Source organism: Balearica regulorum, chromosome 3 (assembly GCF_011004875.1).
Source record: "Balearica regulorum gibbericeps isolate bBalReg1 chromosome 3, bBalReg1.pri, whole genome shotgun sequence".
Classification (NCBI taxonomy): Eukaryota; Metazoa; Chordata; class Aves; order Gruiformes; family Gruidae; genus Balearica; species Balearica regulorum.
The window spans coordinates 44,324,622-44,339,752 of record NC_046186.1 but is presented as its reverse complement, the minus strand read 5'-3'; the positions used below and the strand labels follow the sequence as shown (position 1 = coordinate 44,339,752).

At 38.9% G+C, this 15,131-nt stretch overlaps 1 protein-coding gene across 14 annotated transcripts in view; it reads left to right on the top strand.

Annotated features, from left to right (window-relative positions):
* Window positions 1-12,578, top strand: part of GPR63 (G protein-coupled receptor 63) — a 30,591-nt gene extending 18,013 nt beyond the window's left edge. For 2 of the 14 annotated variants that reach the window (XM_075747728.1, XM_075747741.1), the window contains exons 2-5: window positions 394-479; window positions 4,314-4,390; window positions 5,109-5,177; window positions 7,305-12,578. In XM_075747728.1, coding sequence (XP_075603843.1) covers window positions 7,439-8,698 — 1,260 coding nt within the window. In that variant the 5' untranslated portion in view covers window positions 394-479; window positions 4,314-4,390; window positions 5,109-5,177; window positions 7,305-7,438 and the 3' untranslated portion in view covers window positions 8,699-12,578. Of the gene's footprint in view, window positions 1-393; window positions 480-2,056; window positions 4,391-4,770; window positions 5,178-7,304 lie in introns of all 14 variants that reach the window. The other 12 variants (XM_075747732.1, XM_075747739.1, XM_075747730.1 and 9 more) reach the window with 10 other exon arrangements.
* Window positions 12,579-15,131: the final 2,553 nt, after the last annotated feature.

Genomic DNA, 15,131 nt, shown 5'->3' with positions numbered 1-15,131 from the left:
TTTAATAGATCCAATAAGACTTATGGCAGCTAACTGCTGTGTGCTTGTCTACAAATTAAATAAATGCAGCTGAATGAGATCTAAACCAATATCCTAATCCAATCCTGGCAAATGTTAGTACTAAATGGTGAGGTTCTTATACTCCACAGGTGAGATAGCTCAGGATCTCTTTGGCTTGATAAAGCTTAGGTGCTTTAGTCCTGCCTAAGGTCTATACCTTCTGCAAGAAAGGGGCATGTGATCTGCCTTTTGTCAGGAGACACAGCATATTCTACCTCTTCCAATAAAAATAAAGATTTATTACAGGAAAATTTTTTGCAATTCTGATCTTGTCCTGCCTTGTGTGTAAATATGTTACCAACTTCCCCCCCCCCCCTTTTTTTTTTTTGACAGGTTATTTGGAAAGAAAATACTTTGCTGAACAGAACAGCACAAGATGATGTATGATTCTTGCTCTTCATGGAAGCCTGTCTGGATTGGTATGCTGCTTTTTTTTAAATTATTTTTTTATTTGTCAAACTGACATGTAGTGATTGCATGTATAATCCAAAGGTCCACTTAAAATTTAGGAAGCTTCCAACTTGTTAGTAGAAACTATGAATTTGTTTTCAGTAATATTTTAAGTATTTACTCTTCTAGGTACTACAGTATTCAGTTAGCTCTTCAACATGACTATGGTTAATATGAACATTCAACTAGTGGGAAAGTTAGAAGTCGAGGGAATATTGTGACAGTACTAGAAATGAACCTTGAACTGTATAAGTTCTTTCACATGATCTACAAATTCAGAACATGATTTTTCCCAAGAGCTAAGAAAACACAATTATTCTTTACATTTTGCATATTTGTGGTTTAAAATACTAACAAAGATTCCTGTGGCTGACATTTCTTGACAGTTAATGGCTCTCTGAATTAAGGACAGAAAGAAATACCCTCAAGAGGGCAATTAGTTTTACTTAATGACCCAAAGCAGAGGTGAGTGTTTCCCACAACACTTTCTTATGAAAATTGCCACAGTAGTGTTTATAGAGTAGAAAAAAAAGGAAAACTTCCTAAATTAAACTAGTGCCTCTTGTGAGTAGTTTTATGGGTCATCTGCTCATGCAGTGAAGTTGATTAGTTTCAATTTAGGATATGTAAATAAGTATTAAAACTGAAAACTGCTCATTCCTTTTAGGAGGAACAGTTAGGTGAGAACATTGTCCCTGCTGACTTGCGCTCTGACTCATTCTTTGCACTGGCTTTAGCAGAAAGGATTCCATTGCAGTATGTTCCTGCCTCTGCTTAATGGCATAGGAAACAATGCTCGATTTGTATTGAGAGGGGAGTATGTCCTGGCCTTCTTTATACAATAATGGGGTGACAGAGAGCACATACTTGAGTATTTTCTATCAACAGAAATTTTTTTGAAAACAAAATAAGCCCATGGCCTTCATGTTTGTTGTTGACTATCCTTTTTCCTCTAAGAATATTTTGCTTTTTAAATGTTTTTTTATGTTGCAAAAATTGTTTTTACCAAAGTTTACCTTCAAAATAAAACTATTGATAGTAGCTGTAAAGCATGCAGAAGCTTCCCATTTGTGACCACTTAAAACATACCCAAGAAACAGGATCACTATACCAGGCATTGCTAGCTTCAGGTTTCTGAAGAAGTATGATTTCTGTGGGCTAGACCAAATGTTGGTGCAGGGCAGTACTGAAAATATGCTTATTTTTAGCAGATAAATTTAATAAATTATTGAACATTTTGGCAGCTGTTGATAGTGTCTTCTGATCCGCGTTAAACATAACTGTTATTATGGTACTGTTATGTTCCCTGTTTTGTTGGAGTTACTGGTTTTGACTGATGTTGGCTTTGCATATAAGATACGATCTTTTATTTCTGGTTGAGCATGCTATACAAATTTTGAACGGAAACCTTTTAGCTTCAAAAGCTGTTAAAAGCAGACACCATAGTTCTAACAATAATTATATTTGATGAATGAAATTTGTGTGATATTTAGCTTTAAGTGTGTACTTCATTGAAATAATTGTGTCTATTATGTTCCATAAAAAGAAGGTTGCATATGAGTGAGAACCTTGCTCGAGAGAAAATGTGCACACCCAGTAATTTTCAGCACTGAAATGGAAAAAAGTGATTGTATGAAGCTTTTTTGCATCTGAAAAGAATCAGAGTGTATGTTCCAAAAGTGAGAATGCTGTGACAAAAAGGTATCTATCTCTTGCATGAGTACTTTGACCATCAATAAGCTTACGTATTTAAACTGTCAAAGCATGGTTGTCTTTTACAAGCTACGATTACCATTCAGCACTGACTCTGGCTTTGAAATTACAGGATCTGTCTTTCTCAAAGAGCAAGAACTGAAATGAAATTGCTGTAAAGTTATCTTATTGGTCCCTTTCAGCTTAAATTTCTATCCTTACATAACTTTTGGGAAGTTGGAAGGGTAGGAGGAGAGATGGAGGCACATATTTAATAATCATGTAGGTGCTTCTGGTAGAAGCCCTTTAAGTAACCGAAAAAAAGAAAAAGGGAAAAAAATTATATATAGACTGCTACAGAAGGGATCCTCTTGAATTTTTTGGCTGAAATGCCAACCGAAGGATGATAGCCAAGAAAGAGTGTAGCTAACTTACCTGCAGGTTAGATAAGTGTAACTCCAAAACACATTTGAGAATGCAGACTCAGTATGTGGTGTATTGAGAGATTTCATACCTTGAAGTGATAAACAATATAGAGAAGGGTGCTGCCTGGAAACCATCAGGAAGCAACAAGCACAGGAGTAACACTCAAGAGTCTCTTTCTACCTGGGATCCAAAGCCTGCAGTCCTCTTATGAAGTTAGGTGTCATCTTTGCTACAGCTGATCACTGCTCGCTTTCATCCTTCTTGAAAGAAGATATGGCTGATGATTTATGTAACAGCCAAATGGCTAATGCTTGCTTCTCACTTTAAGGACTTGGCTAGGTCCAGGCAACAGCTTGCATGAGGTCATTCTCCTCCTCATAACACTGTACAGAAAAGCATACAAGCCTCACACTGAGGGGACAAGGCACAAAGTAGGAGGTAGCTGTTTGCTTAGAGAGCTGGGATGGTGAGAGAGCATACATGAGAAGATTATTTTTCTTAGTTGCTTTTTCTGGCTTTGTCAGGAATAGGCTATAGATGCCTGTGAGTCCTTTGTCCTTTGCTATATACTGGATGCTACTGGCTTGAGAACTGCAGGGTACCACAGCCTTTTTGACTAAATTAAGGGTGTGCAACACTTTTGTTCCTACTTCTCTTGTCTGGTTCCTCCTGTTTAGAAGGACAACTTGTGATAAAGCAGTATTTTCTAAAACTTTGATTCTTTACCTTGGAACATTTGCAGTTGGTTGTTTGGGTTTTTTCGCTGTAGAGCTTTTATCCATGTTAACATGTAAGGCTCTACTGAACTTCATACTTCAGTCGTGTGGCATAAGTATATTTAAAGAACTGTAAACTTAACCTAAGTGAGCAAATTGTTATATGTATTTAAAGATAGTCAAGTAACTGCGTGTATGTGCTCAAAATGTCTGTATTTGAATCACATGGCCATGTACCCTTTGCAATCAACAGAGGCAGATAGACATTTTATGAGGGTGATTCACCTCTTCCTAACATGGACGTCTGTATAAAGATTACACGAAATATGTCCTAAATTGCCTTCTAAATCCACAGAAGCTCTATGGCATCCACAGGATCCTGTGGCAAGTATTTTCACAATTAATTGTGAAATAGTAATTTCCAGTTCTGGACTCCTCAGTTCAAGAGGGACATGATTGGAGCATGTCTTCTGTGAGGAAGAGCTGAGAGCAGGAACTGTTCAGACTGGAGCAGAGAAGGCTCAGGGGGCATCTTATCAATATATATAAATGCCTGTAGGGAAGGTGCAGAGGACAGAGCCAAGCTCTTTTCAGTGGTGCCCAGTGACAGGACCAGAGGCAATGGTCACAAACCAAAACACAGGATGTTCCCCTTGAACATCAGGAAACACTTTTTCACTGTGAGCATGACCGAGCACTGGCACAGGTTGCCCACGGAGGTTGTGGAGTCTCCATCCTTGGACGTACCCAGAAGCCATGTAGACATGGTCCTGGGCAACTGGCTTAGGTGGCCTTGCTTGAGCAGGGAGGTTGGACCTGGTGATCTCCAGAGGTCCTTTCCAACCTCAACTATTTTAGGATTTTGTGATTCCTCTGGCTTTTCTGATTCTTATATTTTGAGAGACAGCAATTATTTGCTTACTCCATGCCACTAATAATTCTGTAGACCTCTATGATACCTTTTTTCAGTCACTTTCGAATGGAGATCAGGTGGAGCAGAACTGAACATAGTACTGAAGAGGTGCCATGGATGCGTGTTGTAGCAGGTAGTGTATATATATGTACAGTGTGTGTAGATAGCTCATGCTTTTCTTCTCTGTTGATTTGCTAACAAGTCTGAACACTTGACTGATGTTTTTATAGAGCAGACTATCAAAACTTTAACATCTGTTTTTCTTCAGGGTGATAATTGTGGTTTAGCATCTGTTACTGTGCAGATAACTTTTTTTTTTCTATACGTGCATAGCTTTACCTCTAGCAATACTGAATTTTATCTGGTAGTCAATTAGCTTGTCACTAACTGTCATGAGATCCCTCTGTACCTCTTCATAGTTGACCTTTGTTTTTATTAAATTGCTCTGAAAACCAGTTCATGTTCATCATCAGCAAATGTCATGGTTTCACATTTCCCTCTTTTCCCCTAAAGGCTGAAGAACTTGAACCCCAGTATAGATTTTTTTTTTTTTGTAGGATCATTTTGGCGACCTTTTTTCAGTGCAAAACTAACTGCTCCTTCTTCTGTTTCTTCTTTTAAACTGATACTGTCTGTGAGAGGGTTTCACATTTATCTAATGGCAGATTAGTTTCTTTTAGAGCCTTGGCGGAGAGACCTTGTCAAAAACAATCAGAAATGCAAAAGTTACCTTTGGCTTATTGCTTACAGAGCTCTAAAAGATACTGCCCTGGGGATCTAATTTTCTGTACTCTGTGATTTTTAAATCCAGAATTATTTGTTGAATTTATGCTCTGTTGCTGTCCCTGCAGAACACTACAGCTTCCTTCCCTCTTCTGTGTTCTTGGCTTGTGGAGTCATAAACCTTGGTGGAATTTTGGGTGAGATTTTCATGTTCATTTTTAAAATCCTTGCTTATTTATCTTAAAAAGCTGTGTTAACCTTTCTGATGTTGGTTACAAATTTTATTCTAATGAATATGCTAAAGATGACTAGTAAAGGAAAGGTTTATAAAGACTAAAGAAAGAAGAGTTTCGGCTACTATATATGCTTTAGCCTGTAATTAGCACTGAGTTTTTCTCTAGAAAAGTTACTGTAAAATAAATACAAGGGAGAAAATGGACAGAAAAGGAAAATCTAGAATAAAGTTAACAGAATTGGCATTTTAGCAAAACAATCTTTGAAATATAATAGCATAAAGTAGAAAATGATGACATTCCCTCCCATTCAAGCAGGAAGACCTCTAGAGAGTGAAATTTGTATGAGTCAAGGAAATTAGGATGTTGTTAATAATATCCCTTTATGATACCAGTGAAAATTAAAGGAGACAGAGAGGTTAATCATTTGTCTTTGAAAAAATGCTGAAGGCGGTTTGACCCTGGAAATCATCTAGCGATACTGAGCTTGCAGATAGGAAGGGAATAGCTTTGCTCTGAAATGAGGAGCGGGTCATAGTGCTGATGTTCCTTGGTGAATCCTTGGCAACAGCCTGAGCAGGCTTGCATTCAGATCGCTAGAAGTCCAAACTGGGGACATAGGTTAGACTTTGTTGTCTTACAGTTCATTTCTTTGTTGGTGTAGTATTACCCAGAGAAGAGTCAACTTTTGATCCTCCACAAAGCACGTGGTCCTTGTGTAAGTTCATAAAAACATTCCTTCCTCGCTTCACTTTTGCCTGATGTTGACAGCGAACAGAACTTGCTTAAATACCGCAGGCAGGATTTGTGTCACCAAACATAAGCTTTTTGAGTTAGTAGCACGAGCGTGTCACCATGTGCAGAGATGGAGGAGATAGATTGCCCTCTGAAGATGCCTATATCCCTCTTATGACTAAAAATATGAAAACAGCCTGAAGTGACTATTGCTGTCACCCAGAATGAATGAGGTGAATCCCACTTTGGTTTTGACTGTGGTGGTCTGTTTTTTCAAAAGGGGATAGAATCCTTCTGGTTTCCAGTTTGATCAGAAGCCAGAGTATTCTGGGAGCATTTAATTTAACAGTCCAAAATAGAGGGGAGGAGTTCTATGAAGAGCCAGCACTGAAAAGTGGAGACAACTCTCAACTCCTTTGCATTTTATTAGTCTGTAAGAACAGTACATGTGATAATACAGTACATGTAATAATGGTACAAGACAATACACGTAAACTATAAAAGGAAATGTTGCATTGTATCAGCGTAACAATGAGGGAGGGAGTTCAGCAGAATGTCTAAAGATTAGATTTACAGGGAAAAGGAGGGTGCACGCAGTTAAATTATGTGGGATACCAATATGAATTAACAAAGACGTATCTAGACCAGTGAAAACAGGAAAGCTTGCTGCAGGGGGCAGGGTTGTAGCGACTGAAGAAGAGTTAGTTTCCTGCACCTTGATATGAGTTAGTCATTAAATGAAACAAATTGAGAAATACTTTAATCCTGTGGACAAGTTATTCAATAATTAATAACAGGTTAGGATATTTTACATGGTTTTCCTGAGGCATATGCTGCTGATGACTGACATGGAAGCAAGGATACCGTATTATGTAGGATAGCTCAGATTGGTAAGCACTGAAAAGCCTACCTAACAGGCAGATAGGCGATTCTGATACTATGAAGCTATTTGGAAATGTTATTAAAATTTCCAGCTGTAGGCGATTTCAAAACAAAATCATGAAGTTAGTTTAAAAATTATGAGATTTAAATGAAGATACTGATTTGATTTATTCATTCTTAATCAGTAAAGTTTGTTTTCAAACATAAAAGTTTTTAAGTCTTGGTTATAGTAGGAAAAGGCTTAGTGAGTGAGAGTACTGTACAGTGTCGGCAAAACTACAGGAGCAGGATCTATAGGAAAAAGACCAAATATTAGGAGACTCCTGCAACTGATGCTTAAGAAATTGTGTCGACCTAAAGTATAAATATGTATTAAGGATCTTTTGTCGTTAAGGAAAGCAGAGCAATTGTTTTGTTCCCATTGGTTTCAGCAAGTCTTACTATGTTTCTTTAAATGCCTTTCCTCTTTTTCAGGTGGAAATGCTAACGTGAATTTAAGAACTTTGATGTTTTCAGACGTTGAATTTTGATTTGTTGAATAAGATACTGCCTGAACGAGATGGAATGCCTTGAAGACCTTTGGTTCTGCTTTCATTTCTCCTGAAGCAATGGTTTTCTCAGCAATGTTGACGCTGGCCCACTCTGGGACCTCAAATGCTACTTTCATTGTTTATGAAAATACCTATACGAATTTTACCACTCCCCAGTTCTTGCTTCGTAGCGGCACAACGCAGCCATTGAGATATAGTTCAGGTGCCGTGCTCACCACTGAGAGAAGTACTTTTCTGGTAAACACTACAGCTATCCTGCCATCGCAAGAAGTTTTCAGGAGCTTGAGTTTGCCACTCCAGATCATTCTTTCTGCTGCTATGATATTTATCCTATTGGTTTCTTTCCTTGGAAACTTTGTTGTCTGCCTCATGGTCTACCAGAAGGCAGCTATGCGATCTGCAATTAACATCCTCTTAGCAAGCCTGGCTTTTGCAGACATGCTGCTGGCAGTGCTGAACATGCCTTTTGCTCTGATAACAATCATTACCACTCAGTGGATTTTTGGGGATATATTCTGCAGAGTCTCTGCCATGTTCTTCTGGCTTTTTGTCATAGAGGGGGTAGCCATTCTTCTTATTATTAGTATTGACCGATTTCTTATCATAGTTCAGAGGCAAGATAAACTGAACCCTTACCGTGCAAAGATTCTTATTGTGATTTCCTGGGCAGCATCCTTTGTTGTTGCTTTTCCATTATCAGTAGGGAATCCTAATCTGCAGATACCCTCAAGAGCACCTCAGTGTGTTTTTGGCTACTCTACAAGCCCAGGTTACCGAGCCTATGTGATAGTTATCTTGCTGATTTCATTTTTTATTCCATTCCTGGTAATGCTGTATTCTTTTTTGGGCATACTCAACACCGTCCGCCACAATGCAGTTCGTATCCATAGCCACCCTGATACCATATGCCTCAGCCAGGCCAGCAAACTTGGTCTCATGAGCTTACAGAGACCTTTTCAGATGAATATTGATATGAGCTTTAAAACTCGTGCCTTCACAACCATCTTGATTTTGTTCCTTGTCTTCATAGTCTGTTGGGCGCCCTTCACCACTTACAGCCTTATTGCCACATTCAACAGCCACTTCTATTACAAGCACAACTTTTTTGAGATAAGCACTTGGCTCCTTTGGCTCTGCTACCTCAAGTCTGCACTGAACCCACTGATATACTACTGGAGGATAAAGAAGTTTCACGATGCATGCTTGGACTTGATGCCCAAATACTTCAAGTTTTTACCACAGCTACCTGGCCATACAAGGCGGCGCATTCGACCTAGTGCCATCTATGTGTGTGGGGAGCATCGGTCGGTAGTATGAAGCTGTGGTTGTTTGACAATGATTGTTATTTTCTGAGATTATTTGTTTTTAGGCTTTAGGTTGAATTTTGTTTAATATGGCTTCTTCAGTGTGGCCATTTCTTATAACTTGATGAAATTTTCCAGTACTCTGTGCAATTTTGGGAGGAAAGATAGAGGGAGGGCAAGCAATTGATTATAGTTGGGTTTACTACCAGAATACAATGTAAACAAAATAACTAATGTTACCTCTAGGATTCCATGGAAATCCATTCTTTTAAATGAAAATTACACTTGTAACATTTTGTCAGGTTTATGCTTACTAGGCCTGCAATTGCATCTAATTGTAGGGACTTTTTATGCTGCTAAGATACAGTATATTTAGTTGGTGTAATTTTTCTGAAAAATGTTGCTGCTGTCTGCCAATATATTAGAGCCAAAAAGTCTCATTAGATGACTTCTATTTAATTTAAACGATATTTCAGAAGTTTTCATGGTGACACTAGAAAACTTTTTTCTTTTAAATATTTCCATTAATATTTTTGTGCACTTTACAAAATTTACTATAGAATTTGTTCATTGGAATATTTTGTTCTGTATTGAAGGGGTATTATTATTATTAATGGTTGGTGAATTTCAATGGAAGACCCATGTAGCTCTAGGAGGGCAATTTATGTTGGTATAGCTACACAGACAGTCATAGATTTGTTGTTTTTCTAACAATTGATCAAAAGTAACATTAACTGCTCAGCTATTGAGGGAGTTGGAAGGAGAAAATGGAGCAATGAAAGGGAAAGAAGGCAATGAAAATTACATGTCTTGAGGTTTAGCCTAACACAAGATTTAGAAAAATAGAGGTCATGTGAAAATTGTCACGGGGGAAAGTAGGATTGTAGTTGTTACTTTAGGTTGTTAGAAGCTATCCAAACCTGATGGTGTGTCTGAAAACCTATCTGAAATTGCAGTGTTGGGCCTACGATTTACACTGTGTTGGTATCATGCTATTTCTGCCTGGAGCTCGTGTAAGGCTAGGTGTGCTCTATACTGCTGAAATAATGCTGTTAGGTGTTCATTGGGGTAGAATTAGGAATAGTAGGGTAAACCAGCAAACAAACAGCACACGAACCATAGTTGAGGCTAGGACTTAGTCAACATAGTAATGACTGGGGGGAAAATCCTCAACTTGTTTGTTTTCCAGTATAAGTATTAGACAGAAACCATAAACTGATAATAACGAATGACAGTTGGTCAGCAGACTTGCTAGGGATGCAAGTTAAATTTCCCTTTTCCCTCCGATACTACTTTACATTGATTTTTCGTTGGCCCCTTTCCTCTGTAGTGCCTGCTGCCTCAAGGGTTTACTCTGCTGTTCTCATCTTTTAGGCATCAGTTGCTCTCCCTGAAATGCCAAACCACCTTTCTGATTAATGTCAGGCTGTCTCAGTGCCTACCTGGAAAGCAGAAAGGCAAAGGTTATTCTTGATGATAGCAATCCAGACTCAGATATTTTTTTTAATCAGCTAAATAAATATTTAATGTGAGGTAAGTAAAATTAAGACTTAGGTTTGGGCTTTGAAGTTGGATCCCCAGTTGCTCTGAGGCTGGGGAAGAACGCCCTCAGAATTTGTGCATCCTTGCAGTGGGCTTTTTGGGGCTGTGACTGAGTACAGGAGGATTAATGTATAACAAACTTATCAACCAGGGCTAGGGTTTGGGCTTCTCTTGCTTCCATCTGTCTTTCTGTACCTCAAAGCATGGGGACCTCTCCATTGTTCTTGTACCTGAGGAGCAAATAATAGCAATTTTACCTATTTCCGCATAAATACGGAACTGAGTGTATGAAGGAAATGCCCTGTACTTTGTGGATGTCCAGGGACTGCTTGCTTCCTGGGGCCAACTAAGCATTTACATCCCAGAGGTTATTTAGGTCTTCAGTGAAGAACTACTTTAACAGTTACCTCTCTTCCTCTCATCAACAGCTATTGGTAAAAGTGTTGGCAATATTTAAATTTTAGGAGTATAAAAGGAACAACTTTGAGTTTAGTAATTTCATTTAAAAAAAAAAAAAAATCTGCTAGCTGAGGGCTGTGGATTACAGGTAAAGGCACCCAGGCAGTGGCGATGTTACTGATGTCTGTGCATTCCATTCCTTGTCAACTTCACTGATCATGGTATGGATTTTTCTGATCAAAATGACAGTCAGGAAAGGAGTTCTGCTGTAAAACAGAGTGTTTGAGGATGTCTTTGCAGTATAGCTTTTATTTCTCAATTACATTTACATTGATAGTGGAAGTTCATGATCTGGTTAGTATGGATTTTCTGTTTGGGAGCTGTCATGCCTGTTTATCTCTGCAAGCAGCAAAATTGTGCTTAGAGCTAATGTAATAGAGTGAGAGCATACACTGTCTAAGATGGCAGGAACCGGTATTTTTGCTGTCTTCCAGAACTATAATATAAGATGTTTGAATGAATGTCATAAAACATAGTAATTCAAGAAGGAAAGATGATCAGTAATACAGGAAATTTAGTGAAATCACTTTCTTTAAGGGGGAGGGGGAAAACATTTGCGGGGGGATTTCGTAATCTCCAACAAGTACTGGCTGTGAAGTAGAAATTGCAAACATCAAATAAAGTTAATTTGTCTTGATAATTTAGTGTTTGTTTACACTGACTGTAACAGGGTTTCCACTCAGAGCTGTCCCCGCTGATACTTGTGGAAGAGAAACCCAAATTGTGTGCTCCAAATTCAGAGTTGAATTATGTGGTGATACAGTATTCAGACTTACCAGGTTGTAGAGGTGATCAGAGCATACAGTGAACAAAAGGGTGTTAAGAAAAGAAACAAGATGGCATAGAAGTATCCCTAGGGGTAATTATGTGTTTACAGAACCATTTGGCCTATTGTGTCTAATATACTGTCTTTAGAGCAGTGCCTTGATAATTACAGGTGAAGTCCTAGGACCAAGTTGAAGATCACTAAAGTGCTCGGTCTTGCTGTCTGTGATCCTGCCAAAATCAGCATAACCTTCCTAACATTTGTAATGCTAAAACACATACCCTTGGCAGGATTTGGGCTACCGAGGCATTTTAGTGGGCTTGACCTTGACCAGGACAAAGGATTTTGAAAAGTGAAATTGATCCTTCTTCATTCTACTGGGGAATTATAATCTTCTTCCTCTCCACAGAAATGATAACTTGTTACTAAGCTGTATTCCCTCGTCTTACATTTTCAGAAATCTTTGGTATGGAGGATTGAAATGAATGTATTTTGAATTATGTTGCAGTTTAATTCATTCTGTCAAAGCATGCTGCTTACACAAGTCTCATTTGTACAAATCTATTGCTGAAATGAAACTTTTGTGCTCAAAGTTGTGTATTTTTGACATTTCTTGTTACACATGTAAAAATATTTATGTATATAGAGAAGAAAATTGTTTTGCCTCTTACTGCTTTCTGTTACTATTTTTTTTAAACTTGTATGCTTAGTGCTTCCGTATTTCCTTTTATTTGGGCATATGCATAAACAACTGCCAGATTCCAGTGGCAACCATTTGAGATTTTTAGTTCTCAAATCATTCAACAGTGCCCTCCTTGAAAGAGATTTTGATTTATTTTATGTGAAAAATAAAAATTCAGAGCACAAGTTTGTTGCAGTTGGAATGGTGAGGAATTTGTTAAGTCCAGTTTTCCTGGAGCCCCTACTTTGCCATTATGAACGGGTTTGATCTTTTTTTGAGGAATAGTAATTTTCTGATGTGGAGAAACCTTGAATTACTGTTTTAAAACAAGCTGTTAAGTAGAATGGCATTATCTTTTCTGTACATATTACACCTGTGAAAATACCGGAGAAGCAAAACAAAAAAAAAAAAAAAGGAAAAATAAACATGAACATTCTCAAAAAATGTGGCAAAAGTCTGTAGAATTGCTCTATCTTTGTGCATTCACAGGTTTCTCGGATTTAATGCCCACCATCATAGGTTCAAACACATTATTGTATCAGTATATTAGGCAAACAATCTTTGTTATTTGATTTAGATGGTTTTGTTTAAGCCAAAACGCTTCTTGTGTAAAGAATTTACAGAATGCTCTCTTCTGAGACACTGGGGTAGAAATGTGGCAATATATATAAAAAAAAAATACTATGCAGCAAAAGAGAGAGAAAGCCTAAAAAGAAAATACCTTCCTAAAAATACTACCTGAACTGGGTGTACTACCTTTTAGCCAGGACTGAGTAATTAAGATCATCTTATTGTGTGAGAAATAAAGCAGGCAGTGGTACTGCGTGGCATGATTCATTTCGACACAAGACAGTGACCTTTATGATTCAAGTGCTCCATGTTTGTGATGGATTACTTCCCATATTAGTAGAATGAAAAATGTTCAGCATCTTGGCTGTTTTGGGGAATTTTTTCAATTTGCTAATGATTTAGCAGAAGTTGTGCTGGAGTAATTTCTCTAAATGATAAAGAGTCAAGGCATGTCCCTACAGAATGCGTGAGAGGGGCTGGGTACGGCCTTGCTCAGCCGCCCAAATGCCTGATTTTAAGACTCCTTCCTCGTACCTCTGCAACAACCACTTGGTCGTCCCTTCTCTCCTGGTCCCCTCCACCTTCCTGAGGTAGTGCCTTCTGTGCCGCTTGTTGCAGCTGGTGCAGTGGTGGCAGGAGACATCGGTGTTGATGGATGGAGGAGGTGGAGGTGCATGAAGAAGTTGTGGAGCCAGCAAGCACCTAGTGCCATTCCCTCCCGTCCTGAGTACAATTTGGACCGTCTGTGACAGGCTGAGGGTGAGTTTTACCACTTCTGGTTATAAGATTAGAGCTGTCAGAGACGAGCTGTTACAGGAGCACATTTGCATCTAGTCCTAGTGCAGGATTCTGGTTTTATCCCTAGTAGTGTTACAGATTTTATTCTACCCTTCTCACCAACTGAGCTACAACAGTCTATAGTCAGTTTGTGGCCGAATAAGAATGCCTTAGCTGACTTGTGTCTCTGTGAGTGCCCTGGGCACAGAACCTGTTTGTGAGCATCCTTCAGAACAAAAGTTCCTACAGCTTGTTCTCAAACTAAAAAGGCATTCATGAAGACATCACGATTCCTCTTGGCTGTGACGGGGGAAAAGAACCGTAAGTCAGTGACTGTACTGTTTGGTGGAGGACAATGTGAGTTGTAATGGGTGCCCCTTAAAGAACTGATGTTTATTTTTAAACTGGAGTTATGGATACTTTATGCACAGAATATTGGGTTGTGGTGGTCTACTTTATTGTGTGACAGTGAATGCAACTTGGTATCAAATTGCTAATGGTACTGCAGATAGGTGACATAGTATTCATAAATATTGGAGTAGAACTTGTTCGTGTTTTATTTTATTATCCTGTCTAGATAACCAGATTTGCTGGTGTGTGGGTGCAGAACATAGCAATAATGAGACATACTCCTTGTTTAATCTGTGCTCTGCCTTATATAGAGTACTGCAATTCACGCCTCTGTGCTTGACCTGAAATAAAATTAAGCCTGTTCACCAACAAGAGAAGGAATTCCACTACCACTCCCTGTCTGTTGAAAGAGGAGATCTAGTCAAATAGATGACAATAATTCCCCCAAGAGTGAGTTAATATGATCTCCAAAGGGGATGTAATCACTGCTGTGATAAATTTAACAGTGTCTCCTTTTGATTTACCAGGCCTAGGCTCTCTGTCAAAGACAGAGGGGAGAGTTTGGTGGCTGAGAGCAGTTCCTGAACAGCTGGGAATGGCAAGAGGGAGCCAAGTTTACAGGAAAATCTCAGTGCTAGTTTAAGTTTAAGCCCTGTTGTTCTTTGGTAGGACAGTGCTGTATTTTTCTGGAAACAAACAACAAAACAACCACCAAAACAAAAAAAACCCAAACCAAACCAATACCAAGTAATCCCTTTCAAAGGAAGGGAGATGAAGTGGCATCTTTTACATCATTTCTTGCTTCTTCATTAACAGTTGGGTTAATAACTGTGAAATGAATAATTCTGAATTTCCCTCCCTGGTCTTGGATTTCCTTTTCTTCCTCACTGGAGGAGATTATAAGCCACCCTCTATCAGCCTGTATAGCGTGGTATGTTCTGGAGGAGGTGGGAGATGCTGTCAGTCCATCTCCTGTGGACTCTTGCATACTGCCTAACTTAATACTCCTCGGGCCCGAGGGAAAGAGTGAGTGCACTCACAAGCAGGTGGGAGGCTGTGCTCCAGTGACCATTTGATACAAGGTGGTGTGAAGTTTCACAGTTAGCTTTTTGGGACAGAAGCAGTGGAAACCAGTTGCTCTACTGTCGCTGCTGCATGCGGTAACTACCTAAACCCTGCTGTCTCTTTCACTAAATTACTGTGTTCAAAGTGTAATGGCTTTTACAGAGGCAGTGAGAGTGCCCTTTCTGTTCTTACCTCAGGTAAGGTTAAAGCATTGAGGAGAGAGAGAAGCTGTGT